We start from the raw sequence: 19,242 nt of genomic DNA, 5'->3' as shown, positions 1-19,242 counted from the left end.
GAGGGAGGGGCGTCTGAGGAGACGTGGCCGCCCCTAAACCACAAGCCGAGGTGGCAGAGCAGACTCCGTGACTGCGAATACTCGTGTCGCCACAAGAACTTCTGCGGACTGTCACGCGGAGGGCTGGCGCGCCTCACTTGGGTAGCCCTGCCGACGGGCTCCCCTAGACCCCGGCACCGGCTCAGTGTAAGTTCCAAGGGGCGGCGCGCCGAGGCAGCGGTAATTGTCCATTGGTGGCTTTAAAGACGCGGCGGGCGGGAACAGCTGCTGAGGAGCGACCGGCTGGCGATGTGCGCCGGTAAGACACCCCTGGCAACCGGGGGCCGGGCCCCAGAGGGGGTCGGGCGCCTTAAGGAACTCGCATCTAGGCGTCTGAGGCGACTATGTCTCGGCTACCGCGCGTCCTGAGGGGCTGGACTAGCGCTGCGTCTGGGGCTGCAGGCGGGAGACTGCCGCTGAATTTAAGGGGAGGAAGGGCAAGGAAGCTTGTTTGTGACGTCACGTCCGCCCATAATGGGGCGGGGCTTTGGGGAGTGCGTTGGTCCTGGGGTCGGCCCCTATTGTCACGTGACTGGCGCTCTCCGAGCCCTGCTTTGGGTCGCTGTTTCGCGTGGGGTTGGATGTTTTGATTTTTAGTTTACACCTTGACTGGCGTCCTTTTCCATCCCTGCAGCCGTGTAGGTCTGCGGGAAAGTTACTTAAAAGGGACCTTTCTTGTCATTCGTTTCATTCAACAAATATATTTTGAGGAGCAGATCCTATATGCCAGGCACTTGGCTGCTAAATGCTTGGAACTAAGGAGAAACCAGAAGAGTTCCCTCAGAAAGTTCCCACTTTCTTTGATAAAATGGAGTACACGCTATTTCTACCAGAACTCAGAACTAAAACGCTTCTGTGGCACTTCAAATGCAAAATCGGAAGCTATATGTGGAAGCCCCCAAGTCCTAGCTTAACTCCATGGCACCCAACAATATGTATTTTAACAAGTCTGGCCGTATCCCCAGTGTATCTGATGGAAGCAGTTGAGACTTGGTTTGGAATTCAGAGGGGATAGGGTGGAAATTAAGGGTTAATCCTTAACCCTTCTCATTTTGCTTATCACATCAGGCATACTGCTTAGAGGGAGTATTTAATAGTTCATTACACAAGTACTACTAGACGGTTCTTGGACTTACTAACACACTATCATAGATTCTAGGGATAGTGGAGCTCAAAATACTGTAAAGCAATAAAGTTATCAATAAGGAAGTGAATTTCAGATACCTTTGTAGCAATAAGCAGTGGGATATGAGAAATAACATCAGATTGGTGGTTATAAGTCACTCTTAGAAGAGGCCTTCTAAGCTGAGTTAGGATGTAAGCAAGCATCTCCCTGCAGAAATGTACAGGAAAAACTTTCTGGATAGTGGTGACTGCTGGTTCAATGACCCTTCGCCGGAAGGATCATTTTGTTTGTATTTGAGAAATTAAAAGGCCAATGTGGGGCCCTGTCTGGTGGCGCAGCGGGTTAAATTACAGCACCAAGAAGCTAAAGTCACTTCCGCATGAGTTCGATTCCCGCCTGCCCCGAGGAGCTCCACATGGCGCAGCAGACCTCTCCTGGAGGAGATCCACATGGCGCGGCAGACCTCTCCTGGCCCCGCCCGCTGCTCCCCTCAGCAGTGTACTTCATCTATCTGCCTGTTCTGCTCCCCACTCTGTCTCTGGTGAATCCTCTCACCCTCTCCATCTCTGGCCTGCACCCCAGTTCTGTATGAATAAATAAATAAATCTTTAAAAAAAAAAAAAAGGCCAATGTAAGCAAAGCTAAGAGAGTCAGGAAAGGCAGATGAGCAGAAGGGAGGCAAGAACTAAATAGGATGGGCCATTTAGACCACGATGAAGATTTTAGTCTTGCCATTAAGGCAGTTTGGACCTATAACTGCTCAAAAAAAACAAATCGGGCTCAGTGTTCATTATCCTGATTCAGTTCCCCCATTTTTAACTCAGTTATTTTTCTAACAACTCTTAATCATGCTTCCTTATTTTTAACTGTTGCTTTTAGTACCTTTTTATAGTATAATTATCGACCCATGTCTTTTCAGAAGTGGGCAATGGTAACAAATTACCTCGTGTTCAGTACCATTCAGTTGCTATAAATGAGTAGCAGCCAGGACTAGGAATACTCCCCTTGGTTCTAGGAAATCCCATAAGCCTGCAATCCACTGTGACTGAAAGGCTGAGGATTGCCTCTTGCTGTAAACACAGATATGAAGGCCTTGTCCAGACATTCTCTTTTCTGAAAGATAAACTGTTAAGGGAATTTAAAATCTGCAGCTATCCTGAATAATGTTTGCTTAGAGAGCATGCTTGCTTTTGTATGTTTTGTATTTTTTAAAAGAGATGAAGAGACCCATGTTGTCCCCAAATGAGGTAGCAGAGTTGAGATGAGCTGTCACTCTTGGCCTACAGCATTTGCTCTAAGGAAATTAATAAAAGGGCTCAGAATCCCTCTTCCTTATGTCACAATTTAAGACAATCACTAGTTTATGTCCTGGGAAATCATAGCCCATGTCTATGGCTAAAGGAATCACACCAGGTTTGGCACTCAAGACATTTGAAGACTCACCTTTTCAGAGACGGAGGAGGAAAAGTGAGGTGATAGCATTGTTAACTTGCAATAACAGAAGTAAGGAGACTGCAACCTTTCTCCACCTCCAGCTCTTATTGTGTCCTCTAAATTCATAAGTCCAGTTGGTTATTTATTATCTCCACATGGAGTCTAACAATCTTAAAATTTCAGCTTCAAAACAGAAGTGTTAAACTTTGCCCCAACCCCTAGCCATCTCCACCTCCATTCTTTGGGTTGCCTAATAAAAACTTTAGTGTCATCTTTGATTTCTCTCTTTCTCTCACATCACATTCAACTGATCAGGAAGCCCTTCAGGCTCTCTTTTAGAAGCATGGTCCAGAATCTGGCCTCTTCCCGCTACCTCCACCTTGGTTCACTCTGTACTTACCTATATTATTGCAGCAGCAGCCCCGCTGCCTCCCACCTCCACCCTGCCCCCTAGACTGCATCCTCAGACATTAGCCAACTGACCTTGATAGAAAAATCCAGTGACAGCATACCTTACCTCAGGCAAGATGGCCTAGTGGCCTATTTCTGTTAGAGCAAAAGCCACAAACCTTGAAATGGCACACAGATCTCTCCTTGATCTCCGACCTCAATTCCTCCTCCTGTCTCACTGCAGCCCTCCTTTCTATACCTTTAAGACCCCAGGACTTTTGCAAATGCTGTTCACAGCCTGAAAAGCTCTTCCATCAGTGTGTCACTTGACTTACCCTCTGAGTATTCCCTCAAGTCTCGCCTTCTCTTTGAGGCACATTCTTCCCATCATACCACCTCTAACCTACTGCATTTTCACTACTCGGAGTTGGCTGACACTACTGCATTGTCTCTATAGCACTTAGCACTTTTAATATATTTTTGTGATTTTTCCTGTTGTCTCACTCACCCCACTAGAATGAACACTCAATAACTGTGGGGGTTTTTGACTTTCTGGTTAAAGATATAGCTATTCCCAGTGTGCACAGGTATTCAGTAATTTGTTATTGAAGCAGTAAATGACTGAATGGTGCATGAATCATTGCCATCAAAAGATCAAAATACTCTAGTCAAGAAAGAAAGAGCACTAAATTTTAATAATTCTAAATCATATTTAAATACACAGTTTTGGAAGAAAATAATTTCTGTTGAAAGACTTGTTTGCTGAGTGTCTGAAAAAGGTAGACATTTGGGTGTTGGACCTGTACCTCAAAATCCTGACAGAATATCTGATGCCGAAAAATTCAAAGTTAAACTTTTGTACTTGGTTAATAATTTGTTGTGCTATTTTTATTAAAGTGCCAAAGAGATGGATGAAAGTACTGCCGAGTTTCTCAAGAGGACCATCTTGAAAATCCCACTGGCTAAAGTGATGACCATACTAAGTGCTTGGGGTTTTTTGTCTGAGAACCAGCTGCAGTCTATAAACTTCCGGCAGAGAAAGGAATCTTTTGTCCAGGAATTGCTTCTGCTTTGTGAGGTGCCTATATTCAAAATTACTAGACTGAAACATCATGGTTTTTTCTTTCTTTCTTTAGTCCAGAAGAGATTTAAGGCAGTTGCTAAGATGTGAAATGATGAGGTCTTGAAAATGCAATAATCTATCGTGACAAAAATCAGATCCATGGTTGCCTTGATACCGGAGGCTGGGGGGAGAGAAGTGAGAACTGGAAAAGGGTAGAAGAGGGGTAGAAACCAGGACAGTTTGGGGATCTGGTGGATATATTCACCATGGTGATGGTTTCATGTGTACGTTCATATGTCAAGACTTAAATCAATTTGTACATTTAAAATAAGTGCTATTTATTATGTCAATTATACCTTGAAGTTGATTGAAAAACACGAAAAGTGAAAAATGAGTAGATTGTTGGATGAGTTTTGCCTGTGTCAGACTGAACTGAGGGTAAATGGGCTAAGCAACCCTAAAATTGTGCTGTCAGTGGGGTGGAACAAACCTATCTACTAAAGCATTTTTTTCTTTATTTTTAGGAAAAGCATGCAAGTCTCAACGATGTGGCCCTTTTAGACATCATCTGTAAGTTGTAGTGATATATGTATACCTTTAGCCACTCCATTTTTACCAGAGTCAGTTTGTAAGAGCTCAGATCCTAGAATCAAAAGCCCTGCATTCAAATCCCAGCTCTGCCACTAACCGGTCTTGTTGCCTCTGCAAAGTGATAGCACCTTCCTAAGCCCCAGAGTTCTCAATAACAGGGAGGGAATACGAATACTTACTTCATGGGATCCTTGTGAGGGTAAAAGGAGATAATACTGGAAAAGCTCTTAGCACAGTAACACCTAGGAAATATCCGTTAGGCTTCCTAAAATTATTATAGAATCTGAACATATGTTTTTTTATACATTCAGAATTTGTTAATAATAAGAATTCGTTATAAATAAGAATTTGTTCTTATTACAGTATTGGTCTCCCTCCTATCCCTTTTCCATTTTCCCTTTATATCTTAATTTGCCTTTTTTTCTTTTTTCTGAGATATCTACTTTTCTCTCCAAAAGACATTTAGCATAAGGGCTAAGAATATAGGCTTAAAGCCAGATTTCTTGGGTTCCATTTAAAGCTTCTTCATAGCCTTCCTGGGAATCCTGAGGGAAAGTCATCACCACCTCTGTACCTTGGTGTTACCATCTAACAAACCCATATCACCATAATATCACATAAAGTTATGGGGCAGAGTAAATAAGAATACAGGTGAACCACTTGGAAAAAAACCTGCTGTTTATAAATTGTCATTGTTCATTAACTGCTTTCTATGGAAGTGTAACAAATCTCTTTATACTGCACTTCAACTATGACATAGTTGAATTTAGTCAGCACATTGGCCTAAGTTCTGATTTTTAATGATTAAGTTATATCTAGTCCATAAAAGGAACATGCGTGCCATTCCACTTCTCATGCATGTATTCCAGTGTTCATTAAAGTACTGTGTGCCAGGCTATGTGCTCAGCATTGATAAGCCTAAAAAGGAGGATTCACTTTTTTTTTTTTTTTTAAGATTTATTCATGCATACAGAACTGGGGTACAAGCCAGAGGTGCAGGGGTGGTGAGAGGATTCACCAGAGACAGAGTGGGGGGCAGAACAGGTAGATGGGGAGCAGTGGGCTAGTCAGGAGAGGTCTGCCACACCATGTATGTCACCTCCAAGGTCGGGGATTGAACTTGCACTGAAGTGGCTGTCGCCAACTTGCTGTGTTGTGTCCCAACCTGTTGCACCACCAGGGATGGCCGGATTCACTTTCTTAAGAGGTCAAGTCTTGTGGCAAAGGCAGGCTTGTTAGTCATGTGGATGCATTTTGCAGATTGTTCTGTGTCACAGAAAATAGAAGGGCGCTATGAAAGCATAGTGAGAGCTTCTGTACCCGGGAATTATGAAAACTTTCTTGAGGAGATGACACTTGAACCGGCAGGCAGAGGATATGTTGGCGTTAATGAGGTAAAGGGGAAAAGGGCAGTTAAGGAGCAGAAGGCATTAAGCATATGGTGCGAAGAAGTCTGGAAGGTGAGGGAGAATGTCCAGGACCTGAGAACAGATGGAGGGCAGGTGCTCAGTGAGGGAGGAGAGGCCAGACCCTGTGAGCCTCAGATAGAGGCTAATACAGTGGTGTAGAGGCCACTTGGGGATTTGGTCTTCTAAGAATATAAAACCTTTCATGGACTATGAGCAAGAAAGATCAGGTTTTTGTTTTGTCAAGGATTCTGATTACAGTGCAGAGAAGACGGACCAGAGAGACTGGGGAGAGACCTTTAGGAGTCACTGGAGTGGAGCAAGAAGATAATGGTAGAAAGAGTGAGATAGTGGAGGTGAGAGGGGCCAAGAAATGTAAAGATTAAAGTGGACAGGACTTGCACGTGGGGTGGTCCTTTGGGGGTCCAAGCATAGCTCTAGGGTCTGCCTGTGCAACTAGAAGGCAGTGCAGCCCCTCAATGATACAGGGACTAAGTGTGTCACAAAGATCACAGACTAGTCTTGGACAGATGCTAATTTGAGGAAATGTCCTCATCTCTGTTTAAGTCCTAGCTACTCATCATAAATTTTGACGTGATGTTTAGTGGAATGATTAACAACCTTTTTTACAGTTTCTTTTATTACAACAAGCTTAATCAGAGATCAAATAACAGACCAAGTCTGACATATAGAACCAGAAAGAGACAAATACCAGAAAGAGACAAAAGGCCTTTGGATGTCACCCGTTGGGCAAGCAACCCATTGTGATGGATTATATCTGTGGTAGCAAAATTAGATAATCAAGAACTTCCAGACCAGTACCCTACCTAGGGGGAGACACCAAATATGTATGGAATGATTGCTTAATGCCCACCAGTGGCTCACACTGGTAATACAGCAGTGAACAAGATGAAAATCCTCTCTAACAAGGGGTTCTAGTTGGGGAAACAAGCAATGTACAAAGAACACCTAAGCGTAGGTGTGAAGTCAGGTAGTGAAATGGGTGCTGAAGGAAACCAAAGCAAGGTGGGTTGCGGTGGATGATCAGGATGGGCCACTCTGCGTAGATAGCATGTTAGTGGGGAGAAGAGGGCTCCAGAAAAGGGGACAGTGAGGCAACCACCCATTTCAGAGAGCAGGTCATCTTGGTGTGCTGGATTAGTGCAGCATTCTGTGGAAACAGACCAGATGCTGCTCCAGGACACGGGGTGATTCAGATTTGTCTTATTTGTCTGGAGTAAATTTAATCCATATGAAATTTGTATTTTGAATGAAACGCTCTAACCTAATTTGTGAATTACTGTTATTTTCTCTGGTCTCATATTATGGAAAATAACTCTTTATAATCACACTATTTGCAAGTGTTTTGCTCCTAGCAATAAGCTCTTCTTCCCTGTCTCAGATACTCAGTTTCATCAGCACCAGAAAGTTTGGGATGTTTTTCAGATGAGTAAAGGACCAGGTAATGTTTTCCTTTTCTTTAATGTTTTTTTCTTATTTTTGAGTTTCCATGCTAAACTGAAAATTAGTTTATATTTTGGTGATTTAAAAATGCTTAGCAGTAGGTTCCTCTCAAATCTCTTTTCTTCTAAAAGGAGGTGATTGAGAACCATATTGGGGGTGCTGGATCAGAGCATTTGACTTGATCATTACTGTTCTGGAACTAGATAAGCTGGGAAGCGGTTGGGGACTGTCTGCAGATGTATTTATTGAAGACATGATAGCTCCCTTAAATTTTCTTTTCACTTTGACAGATGAAGACATTGATCTTTTTGATATGGAACAATTCAAAAGGTCGTTTAAGAGAGTCCTTCAGAGAACATTAAAAAATGTAAGAACAAAATTTACCTGAATTTTCATGAAATTCAATTTAATGGCATCTCTTATCCTTAACATTCACTACCACATTTTTTTTAAGAAAGAAACATTCCCTTAGTAACATCCCATTCTCTTCTATTCCACCTCAAAGACAAATACTAATTCTTGGGAAAACTTTCCTCTTACCTGTTAATTTGGAGACAAATGCTCTATAAGAATAGCACCATCCAGCAGAACTCTGTACAGCGGACTGGTTCTTTGTTGCTGCTGCCTGACACCAACCAGCAGCCACGCGTGGCACTGAGCATGCACAATGGCTGAGTGCTGCCACTGTGTCACAGGGAAGCTGGCCGACGAGCCAGGAGGGCCATCGCTGCAGCAGTCGCTTGTTGCCATTCCACTTAACAGCCTCCCTGACTCAGTCTCCTCCTTCCTGGGTTTGCTTTCACCTTCCTTGCCCAGAGGCAGGCCAAAGCTCGGTCACATTCACCACACTCTGATCACCCGCGCTGTGGAACAGTGTCCCTGCCTTGTCACGCAGACCCCTGGGCCTGTCTTTCCATCTCCCTGCCCCGTCTGCAGCATCTGCATCCTCCCTGCTTGCTCACTTGTCCCTGAACTTATGTTCTCGCTACCTTTCCTACAGTGGCCATTAGTGCCTGGGATCCACCCCATGACCTTGGAGCACCGTTTTGGAATGGCAGGATGTATGAAAATGTTAAGTGCTCTGTTACTTCTCCCAAGAAAAGCTTACATGTAGACTCAAACATCCAACTATGCCTAGATTCAAGGAGGCCAGAGACCCTCCATTTGCCCCTATTTAAAGGACGCCCACTCTGGGCTAAAGAGACTACATAAGTAGATGGAATATTACCACTTTTCTCCATCTAATAAAGCACCTCCTGCATTCAGGCTAGATTTTACAGGCATTTGTGGTGTTGTATCATGACACAAAGAGGCTGTTCAGAGGAAGAGCCTGTCCTCTTCCATTCGGGCCAGCAGAGACCTGCTGAGCACCTGTTGGGCCATGCATGGTGCAGCTTACTTAGCAAGGGCAGACACCCCACCACATCTCTGACTGGGGAGGGGGCCTTGTCTGATGCACCAGGGGAACTTTGGAATGCAGCCAGATAAATTTAGAGTCAAAGAAACTGCCTCCTTTGCTCCTATCATAATCATATAATCACTTGGTTTTGCAGGAGTAACAGACAGGGGTAAGAAATAGAGAGACCTGGGCAAGCCAGGTACACCTGTCTCAAGTGCCTTCCCTTCAGGGTCTGAGCTCCAAGGAGACTCTGAATCCATGGGGAAACTAATAATGTTAGAATGGCCTATTAAATCTCAAACTAACTGGCAATCCTATTTAAAAGTTTAGAGCAGTGTGTTTTACACATGAAATGAAAACCAAGAATTCGCTGCAGTCTCACCATAGAACTTTGCTTTAGAATAGTTTTTAAGCCATCTGAGCTAAATGCATAAGCAAATTTAATAATGCCATTACTACACAGAAATATTACTATAAAGCTTTTTATAGTGCACACCAGATCTGTGCTCAATGCTGAAAAGACTTCCTTATAAAGCAAGCATCTCATTTGTAAGGCTGCCCTCAGAAACACTGACAGATGGAGAAACAGTTCATCAGGGTAAGCCCAAGAAATTATTGATGTTATACCAACTGCCGGTTTCTGGTTTTTTTGTTTGTTTGTTTTTTCTTCCTAAAGAGAGCATGATATAGACGTATCTTTACAAAACAAACACAAAATATTTCCCAGAGACCCTCCACCCCCAACACTATAATGAAAAGTAGAAGAGACCTCCAGATCTCAATGTGTGCAAGATTACAGTGATGTCCTTTCCCCACTGTACCTGTGGGGGCTGTGCTACAGTGAGATTTCTCATTGGAAAACTGAAATCTTCTTTCAATAAGGTGACAGTCAACTTCAGAGATGCTGAGGAGGGCGCAGTGTGGATTCGAATTGCCTGGGGAACACAATATAAAAAGCCAAACCAGTACAAGCCTACTTACATGGTGTATTATTCCCAGACTCCTTATGCCTTCACTTCTTCCTCCCAGCTGAAGAGCACTATACCCCTTCTGGGCCAGGTATGGAATCAATTACTATAAGTTATAATATTTTATGACTCTTGTCTCAAAGGGCTTGACTTGTTCAATAAGCATGAGATTAAATGACCACATAAAACTCTTGATTTCCTGCAATAAGAAGCAGAAACTTTTGCAGTTCTGCAAGTGGGCATACAGCATAGCATAGGTTTAGCGCTCTTTGTGTCTTAATCTAGAAGTGAAGTCTGCTTAATGTGAAAAATTAAATCAGTACAAAGCTCTAATGATAAACCTTTTATTCCTTCCCCCAAAGCCAGCTATTCAAAATAACTACTATAGCAGTTTTGCTATTCCCTTTCAGAAGATGTTTTATAGAAAAACCATACAGTTGCTATAATTTGCTTTTCTAACTTACCAGAACATTTCCATGTGGTTACACATGAATGTACCATACAACCTTTTCATGACTGCATAATTTGCCCATTATTGAGCATTATTTTCATTTGTAACTATTTTCCTCACATTTTATACACAAGAAGATAGCTTTCACATAAGATGTTTTCTCTCTTCAGAGCCTACTTTTTACAGTTCTGGTTCTTTTTATGGACCTTTTATATCACTGGCTTCCTAGCATCTTACTTCCAAAACAAGATTAAATTGGCCTGGTGACTGCTGCTGTGTCCACTACCTATTAAAATTCACAACTACAGGGGCACCCAGATTAACTCAGTAGCTGGTAGGTGAGCAGCTCTGCCATCTGACTGTATCAGCTGCCGTGCAAGCACCAGGCACTCCAGGGAATGGACTCAGTCAACTGGCAGAGCCCACTGGGCAGACTTGCTTGTCCTAGGTCCCTGGCTACTTATTAAAACAGAGAAAGATTTCCACTGCTGCTCACTTCTACTTCCCTGTTAACACTTAAGTCTACTCCTTAACCTGTGGGGTCTCCATGATATATAGCAATCTACCCTACAACTAGGTGAGACCACCCTGCACAGTTACCCCAAAAGCTAATGCTCATTTCTATTGTGTATCTTAAGACAAATTTTACTGTCTTGTCCAGGTAAATATCTTATTCTGTTAATTCTAGGTCAGTCTTCAAACCTGTTTCCCCAAACATGAAAGCTTCTATAAGTTATATTTAATATGTGCTTTCTTCTTAAGTATTTGCCTGGAAGCATACACATTTACATTTCTGAGTGACAGATGTTACTGTGATATTAGATGACTAGTAATCTAAAATGGTCTTATTTTTGTATGCATTTTTTATTCTTAGGTCAAAATTTATAATTCTTAACTTTAAACAGGATCAGTTCCTGAAAATGATTCAAAAGACTGCCTTTAAAAGTCTTAATGCCATGGCCCTCCCTGGTGGCGCAGCGGTTAAAGCACTGCACTAAGAAGCTTAAGCCAATTCCGCATGAGTTCGATCCCGCCTGCCTGCCCCGGAGATCCACATGGCGAGGCAGACCTCTCCTGACCCGCCCGCTGCTCCCCTCAGCAGTGTACTTCGTCCATCTGCCTGTTCTGCTCCCCACTCTGTTCCTGGTGAATCCTCTCACCCTCCGCATCTCTGGCCTGTACCCCAGTTCTGTATGAGAAAAAAAAAATTTTTAAAAAAAAAAAAAGTCTTAATGCCATTAGCCACTTTTGTTGTTGTTGTTTTTTTTAAAGCTGAGTAACAGGCCATAAGATTAAATATTTTCTGGATTTCTTTTTAGTCTTAGGTAGAAACCATTTATTGTAGCTTTTGCATTTTACTTTTACAAATATTACAGACACAAGGAAGGCAATCCTAATAATCTTTTCATTTTCATTTCAAGGCATTGACAGTTGCTAGCAAATACCATCAGATTGTGAAAATGGACCTCAGAAGCCGATATCTGGACTCTCTTAAGGCTATTGTCTTTAAACAGTATAATCAGGTGAGACAATCAGTGACCCCTTAAAAACAAGTCTCCATTTTCCCTTTCACAAATGAGCTAGAAGTCACTGGGCAGGTTGGGAAATTCACCTCCAAAAAAGACAGATCACATCAGTATTTCTAAGTGGAGAAAGATTTCAGTTAGTTAACATGAAAGTAAACAAAATAATTTTTGTAAACAATTTTTCACTGTCTTTTCATCATTTTATTTTATACTGACACTGCTTATTGTTTATTGCTTATATAGATCTATTTCTAAATCAGCTATTCCAATTAGAATTTATTCTCCCTTTAGAGTAACTTGACCCACGTTCAAAGCTAATTATGTATTATTTATACAAGAGAAAAGTAGAAGTAATTATTTGTCCCACCAGCCAAGAAGGTGGTTGAGGGGTTAGAGGTAAAGGAGAAAGCACTGATTTATTTGTTAAAATATCTGAATGCATTGTTACCCTTTAATGATGAGAATATTCAAGTCTCAGTGTTTTGTTTCCTTTCTATGGCCTGTTTAGACATCTATGGGTAGATCATTAATATTCTCCATCTATCAGATATATACATAATTTCATCTAGCCTAAGTAGGTAGAAGCAATGTGATTCTGCAGGCTACTCTAAGAGAGAAAAAATCTACCTTCAAGAAGTTAAGTGATGGGCCCTCCCTGGTGGTGCGGCAGGTTAAAGCACAGCACTAAGAAGCTAAAGCCACTTCAGCATGAGTTCAGTTCCCACCTGCCCCGGAGGTGACCACATGGCGTGGCAGACCTCTCCTGACCCGCCCACTGCTCCCCTCAGCAGTGTACTTAGTCGATCTGCCTGTTCTGCTCCCCACTCTGTCTCTGGTGAAGCCTCTCGCCGTCCCTGAGCCTCTGGCATGTACCCCAGTTCTGTATGTACAATAAATAAATCTTTAAAAAAAAAAAAGAAGTTAAGTGATGACTCTCACATAGCAACCCCCCTACTGAATTGATACTGACTGTTCTGACAGTTGTGTTCCTAGGAAAAAAAGTTACCTTGTCAAATAATTGTATGAAGTAAAATAGCTTCAGTGGCAGATAATGAGAGAAGAGGGTTGAGAGATTCAGACAAAGAATCAAAAAGTTAGCTTTCCAAATGGAATCTCAGTGAGTTTCTTACAGTTCTAAAGATCTAGATGAAAAGCTGAGCCATCACAGTGTACACACTGCTTTTGAATCCACACTGTCCCCCAGCTTTTGCACCCATTGCCTATACTTCTTCTGCACCCGTGATTCTGTTAAAACGCATAGCCATGTTGTTGACCCCCACAGTCTCTGCCAGCAGACTTCTACTCTCGGAGAAATAATCACTCAATGTGAATATGACACAAATTTCTTATTGTCAAGAAAGATAGAAATCAGATTTGACATACTTTTATGTACTAAAACCATTTAACAGCTGTACTTCAAGGTGTTAAAATTAGCAGTACATTCACTTTCTTATTTTTTTTTTTCCTAGACGTTTGAAACTCACAGCTCTGCTACGCCTCAACAAGAAAGAAGCCTTGGACTAGATATGAATAGTACGTGTGTTTGAATATAACAGTGAAATTTGGAAGTCCAGTCCTTTTCTGGATTTCTGTCATTCAGTAAAGCATTTCTGTGCTGGGATTATTTATTGCCTTCAGTAGGATTTAAATTGAAATTTCTACTGAAGGAAGAAAGCTAAGTTACCACTGGTCTCTTTTAGAACTTACTAGAATGGCATATAATAACAACAACAAAAAAATTCTCCAGTAGTTGCTAAGCATTTATTTTGTGCCAAGAACCTTACTAAGATGTCTTGATGTATTGGCTTCACAGTAGCCCCATGAACAAGCCCTATTCATCAGGAAACTGGGTGTCAAAGAGGGTTAGCTTGCTAGGCAAATTCATACTGCTAGGGCTTGTCAAAACCAGGCACGAAATCTGAATCTGTCTGCTTCCACCGCCAGATCTTAATGTGCTGTGTAAACCGCTTGAATAATCAGAATTGTGACTGGTCACTGCTCACAAATACCATGAGTCTCCCTAGAAAACCCAGGAGAATAGAGTGAGAATAAAGTGGATCCAAATGTTCAAAGAAATAGTGGGATACAATATAAATTTACGAAACTGAAGATTTTCCTATTAGCAGTGATTTGGCAATGAAATGAAGGAATGAAATCTTTTGATGATTCCAGGAGCATAAAAACTGCTAGTGAATTCATGTTAAGTAAAGAAAGCAGAATATAAAATTATGTGTTTTATAATACCAGTTTAAAAAATACATATCATTTTATTCACTGAAATAAAGGGCTAGACAGAAACATATTAAAGTAGCTGACAGTGCTTATATTTGTATGGTAGAATTATGGGTGATTTTTCTTTTCTTTTTTTTCAACCAGCCTGTGTTTTCCATAGTAAGAAATGATTACAATCAAGAGAAGAAACAGCAAACATTATTTTTAAATTATACAAACAAGTTGAAAGGTCAGGGATGAAAGGAAGTTACTTTAAGGATGAAATATATTCCTAACAGCTGTTTCTTTTGAAATCTTCCATCTCTAGTGGATTCAAGAATCATTCATGAAAACAGAATGGAAAAACAGAGAGTCCAAAGAGTGACCGAAGAAACGTTTGGAAACTATCTTCAACCCAGACTGGAATTTGCACAATATAAGGTAGGCCATCACTATTAACATTAACTATAGCTATAAATACTTTTTACAAATAACAACTTCGACGGGGAAAACAGTTTTAAGAAAAATATTTCATTTTTTCATGCATCGCTTCAATTTTATATAATAAATTTATGAGATAAAATATACTACTTTATCATATTTACAAGTTCTCATTAGCAAAGGAGACCTTTGGAAATTTTGAATTTGCCTTCCTGTTCACCTTAACATATTAATTCAGTTATGTATAACTTACTGATCTGTATTTTTAAGGGGAAAAAAATTGTAGGTTCTTCTTTTCTAGTCTAAAATATCCATACCTAGAATAATACTTGCACATAGTCAGGATTCATAAACACTTGCTGAATGAACAAGTGAATAAATAAGTCATTCCATAGCCCAGCTGGCATCACAGGGAGAAAAACCAGTAGCTTAACCAGTATGGCAAACACACTACTGTTCCAGAAGTGTGACTTGCCCGCAGGAAGGCCAGGTGAGGGCTAGCCTCTTCGAAAAACTCAAGGTTTATATCGTCATCACCCTGAGTCCATGCTCACACCCCTGCCCTCAGAAACCCTCCGATAAAACTCTCTCTGCTTCACCTCCCTGTAGCTACTGGCCACATATTAATGCCGCCTTCCACACATTCACTCAGGCTCAACACCCATTGGATTCGATTTTAGTGGAAAAAGCTGACTGACTCCTTTCAAGTCAAGTTTCGTGGATGGCAGGTTTTTACCCAGTTCCTTTAAATAGCTCATATTCTGGGATAGTGGTTCCTCAAGTGTGGTTCCTGGACCAGCAGTAAATGGTTAAGAATTGCAGATTCATGGTCACTTACCACTCCTAGTGGGTTAGGAGCTCTGGAGACAGGACCCAGCTATCAATTTTCACAAGCCCTCTAGCTGATTGTGCACACTGGAATAAGAGAACCACCGATCGAGAATATGTACAGTTTAATCTGTAAAACTTCCCCTTGTACACACCTCAGAATGGCTTCAGCCTGTAAGTTGGGGTGCACATTTACTCATCCCTACTACTAATTTTTCCTTACCATTTCTGTTATGAAAAGTAACATTGCCATGGAAGTGCATTTCCCTTTCAATTCACTGTCTTAACATTTTGCCACATTTTCTTTCCTAATCGCTCATTATTCTAAACCATTTGAGTGAGTTGCAGGCAAAATGTACCCTTCTGCATACTGCTCTTAAATTTTAAGGATTAGTGCCCTCCCCAGTGGTGCAGCTGGTTAAAGCACAGCACCATGAAGCTGTCTGAAGTGACTGCAGCATGACTTGGATCCCAGCCAGGGAGCTGACCACAATGCACAGCAGACTTCTCCTGTCTGCCTTCTGATCCCCTCAACAATGTATTTTAGTCAATCTGCCTGTTCTGCTTCTCACTCTGTCTCTGGTGAATCCTCTCACCACCACCACCACCACCCCACCTCTGGCCTGTAACCTAATTCTTGTATACATAAATAAATCTTTAAAAAAAAAAATTGAAGATCACTTTGAGTAAAAAAATAATTTGAAATTAGAATCTAAGAGCCAAGTGCCTAATGAAGCAGTAGTACTTGGATAGTTGATGATAGTAAGGAATCTTTTACTAGTATTTTTAACTGTGGTAATAGTTATAGGGTTAAATTTTTAAAAGAGTTCTTTTTAGGTCTCTTAATATGTACTAAAATATTTGCAGCTGGAATACTATAACATCTTGGATTTCCCTCCAAATACTCCATTTGGGTTGAGCAGTAGGAGTGAGAAGTGGGATAAGAGATGAAACAAACATGATGGTTGCAGTTGAGTGAGTGATGTGCACATGGGACTTATTATATTGTGCTCCTTATTTTTATGTATTTTTGAAATCTTCTGTAATAAGAAACTAAAAAGAAATTGTGCTAGCAGCTCAAAAGACATGACATTTCTATTTTGAAATGACAAGTTCCATTTTCCATTAAGAATGCAAACTTAATGCTCAGGTAAAGGTTATCCAAGGGCAGAATTGACATCCATATGTCCCTTGACATTTTGTGTGTTCTTAGCATAGGCTTACCTTCCATGCTTGCTATTAGCAAAATCTTATTGCATCATATTTTTGTCATTCTAAATGATATATGTAATAGTCATTTATAAATATATTTGTTGACAGCTTGAAACAAAATTCAAAAGTGACTTAAATGGAGGCATCTTGGCTGAGAGAGAGGAGCCCCTCCGGTGCCTAATAAAGTTCTCCAGCCCACATCTTCTGGAAGCATTAAAATCCTTAGCACCAGCTGGTAAATAAAAGAAGTAACAATATACTGTTGATCCTTCCATTGCTGACTAATGATCTCTCATGGCTCTCTGGTGAGCTTTCTCATGGCTCTAGGCAGCTACCCCATCATGCCTTATTTTGCAAATCCTGCTTCTTGGTTTAATGGAGTCCATGATCCTCCCTAGTCATGGCCATTTTTAAACTAACCTAAATCTTTGCCATTGTATTTATTTTTTTTTCTTTTCTGTTTTTAATTTCAGGTATTGCAGATGCACCACTTTCTCCACTGCTCACCTGCATACCCAACAAGGGCATGAATTATTTTAAAATTAGAGATAAATAAGGTGTGTGTAGTATTGTAAGCACAGTAACTCTTTGGCTTTATTGTGCACACATTTCAGTTAAAACTAACTGGATAACTTCTGTCTATAAACTTGTGTTATAAAATTAACCCTTAATTTTAACAATTAAACATTCACATGGTTGTTGGGACTTGTTCTTTCCTACCCCATTCTCTCCTGTATCCTGCAAAGCATAAAAGTGCGGGCCTTTAAGATGTACAAGGACATATAGATGGCTCCAGACTTGACCCTGAATGTCTGAATGCTCTGGAGCATATGATACACTGGTTTATATACCTGGTATCCTTCCCTTTTCTGTCTCTTCCCCAATCCTGGGAAGATCTGCTTCCAATTTTTGGTTTCCAAGGATCTCCTCATAAACCTTGGATTACAAAAAGTACCACAAAACTGAGGATCCTTTAATTGGTCCAGTTCAGAGGGTAAGCTTGTATCCACTAAATTTTGATTGCTGGAGTAACATATTAGATGACTCAGTTATACGAAATACTTGTTTTGGTGTAAATATACTTTTCATGCTCTGTTTTATCATGTATGTGGCATTCAAACTCACCGATATTATATATGGACTTCTGAATAAAGATATTTAAAACTGGTACTCAGTTGTGATGAAAGTTCTTCAGTGATTATAACTAAATAGAATGCCCTTTTATAATAGCATATTAAGTATAGTCCCTTTCCTGTTCTACAAATGATTAGGGTTATAAACTCCTTTGCAGAACAAGATAGGTATAACAATATTGTTATAAACATGTTATAGTTATCGAAGTAAAAGGTAAATAAATCTGGGTAAATGGGATGACAGAATAAAGCGAGGGGTAAAATTACCATTTAAGGATGTACATTTATGATGTGCAAGTAGTCATCCAGCTTCTAGAAGTAGATTGAAAATTGGGAGTGGAGTTATTAGCCATTGACCAAAGCAGAGAAAACACCAATTTGTGAAGTAAGATACTTCAAAACTGGCACATCTGTCACTTTTGATGCAATCAATATACAGGCCTAGGATACAGATGTATAAGGCCCTCTCTGGTGGTACAGCAGGTTAAAGAGCAGCACTGCAAGTGAGCCACAGCACTTCAGCACAAATTCATCCCCTGCCCCAGAGTGAACCCACATGGTGCAGCAGACCTCTCCTATCTCGCCCACTCAGCAGTACTTCCTCAGTCTGCAGTACTTCCTCAGTCTGCTCCTCACTCTGTGGTGAATCCTCTCACTGCCCCTGCACCTTTGGCCTATACAACCCAGTTATGTATGTATAAATAAATAAATCTTAAAACAAAATACAGATGTATAATGTGGCTAAACAGTGTTTTAGATATAATAGTATTATCTATATATTATAGATATATAAAATACATTTTAGATTTAATTCACTCATGGCAGATTAGTTATTTCAGAATGAGACACTGAGTCCAAAGGACTTAGTAATGTTAATTTCCTTGCCAACCATCATAGTTGTTTAGAGTACCTGTCCTGTGTGCACACACACAATAGCTCTTTGGTTCCCTACTGCCTTTCTTAGGTCTACACAGAGTCCTTGCAAGTCCCCGGGCTATCAGACCTCCCTGGTGCTTAGAAGGATATACAACTGGAGCCAGAATAGAAAAGTCACAATTGTATTATGCATCCTATAGTAGCATCACTGAGGCTGGATCCTGCAGCCCTCCCAGACAGAGGCTCCAGCTTAAGGAGATAAGAACACGTGTGTTTGATGCTCCAGAGACACTGCATTCAAATTAAGCCTTGGGAATAGAGTAGTAAATCCAGACGCAGGTCCTATGCAGCCAAAGGAATTTACTGCACATTTGGTAGGATCTCCAAAAATGAACACTCATATGTGGCAGGCACTGGGCTAAGTATTTTTATTTCTTATGCATTATCCATTTTCAGCTTTTAATATTTAAGTAAATCTAGCCTCCCTAAAATGAATACAGCAATCATTTCACTTGTATAATATGACCCAGGATAAGTTACTTCTCAGCAAAATGGGGATAAACTTACAGTATGTACCCGCTAACGTTTTAAGGACAAAAAGAGGTGCAATGAGAAGTGTACCCCTCCCCCGCTGTAATAAATGATAACGTAATGAATGTACCATTGCCTCTCCCGACCTTGAAC

At 40.9% G+C, this 19,242-nt stretch overlaps 1 protein-coding gene across 3 annotated transcripts; it reads left to right on the top strand.

The window, feature by feature from the left end:
* Positions 1-57: 57 nt before the first annotated feature.
* On the top strand, positions 58-17,698 carry CENPN (centromere protein N). 3 transcript variants are annotated; one of them, XM_012730427.1, is made up of 11 exons: positions 58-186; positions 3,887-4,067; positions 4,577-4,622; positions 7,452-7,511; positions 7,804-7,880; positions 9,795-9,971; positions 11,753-11,854; positions 13,327-13,390; positions 14,397-14,509; positions 16,658-16,784; positions 17,023-17,698. In XM_012730427.1, the coding sequence occupies exons 2-11, from the start codon at positions 3,897-3,899 to the stop codon at positions 17,103-17,105; spliced, it is 1,020 nt and encodes a 339-aa protein (XP_012585881.1). In that variant the 5' UTR covers positions 58-186; positions 3,887-3,896; the 3' UTR covers positions 17,106-17,698. The 3 variants fall into 3 exon arrangements, with proteins under 3 accessions (XP_012585881.1, XP_004690407.1, XP_012585882.1); XM_004690350.2 differs by lacking the exon at positions 58-186 and adding an exon at positions 229-298; XM_012730428.1 differs by lacking the exons at positions 58-186; positions 9,795-9,971 and adding an exon at positions 229-298.
* The last annotated feature ends 1,544 nt before the right edge of the window (positions 17,699-19,242 follow it).

The sequence above is a fragment of the Condylura cristata genome, unplaced genomic scaffold (assembly GCF_000260355.1).
Source record: "Condylura cristata isolate star-nosed mole 26May11 unplaced genomic scaffold, ConCri1.0 scaffold00028, whole genome shotgun sequence".
Lineage (NCBI taxonomy): Eukaryota > Metazoa > Chordata > Mammalia > Eulipotyphla > Talpidae > Condylura > Condylura cristata.
The sequence above is the reverse complement of the archived record's forward strand: the minus strand, read 5'-3'. Positions and strand labels throughout refer to the sequence as shown.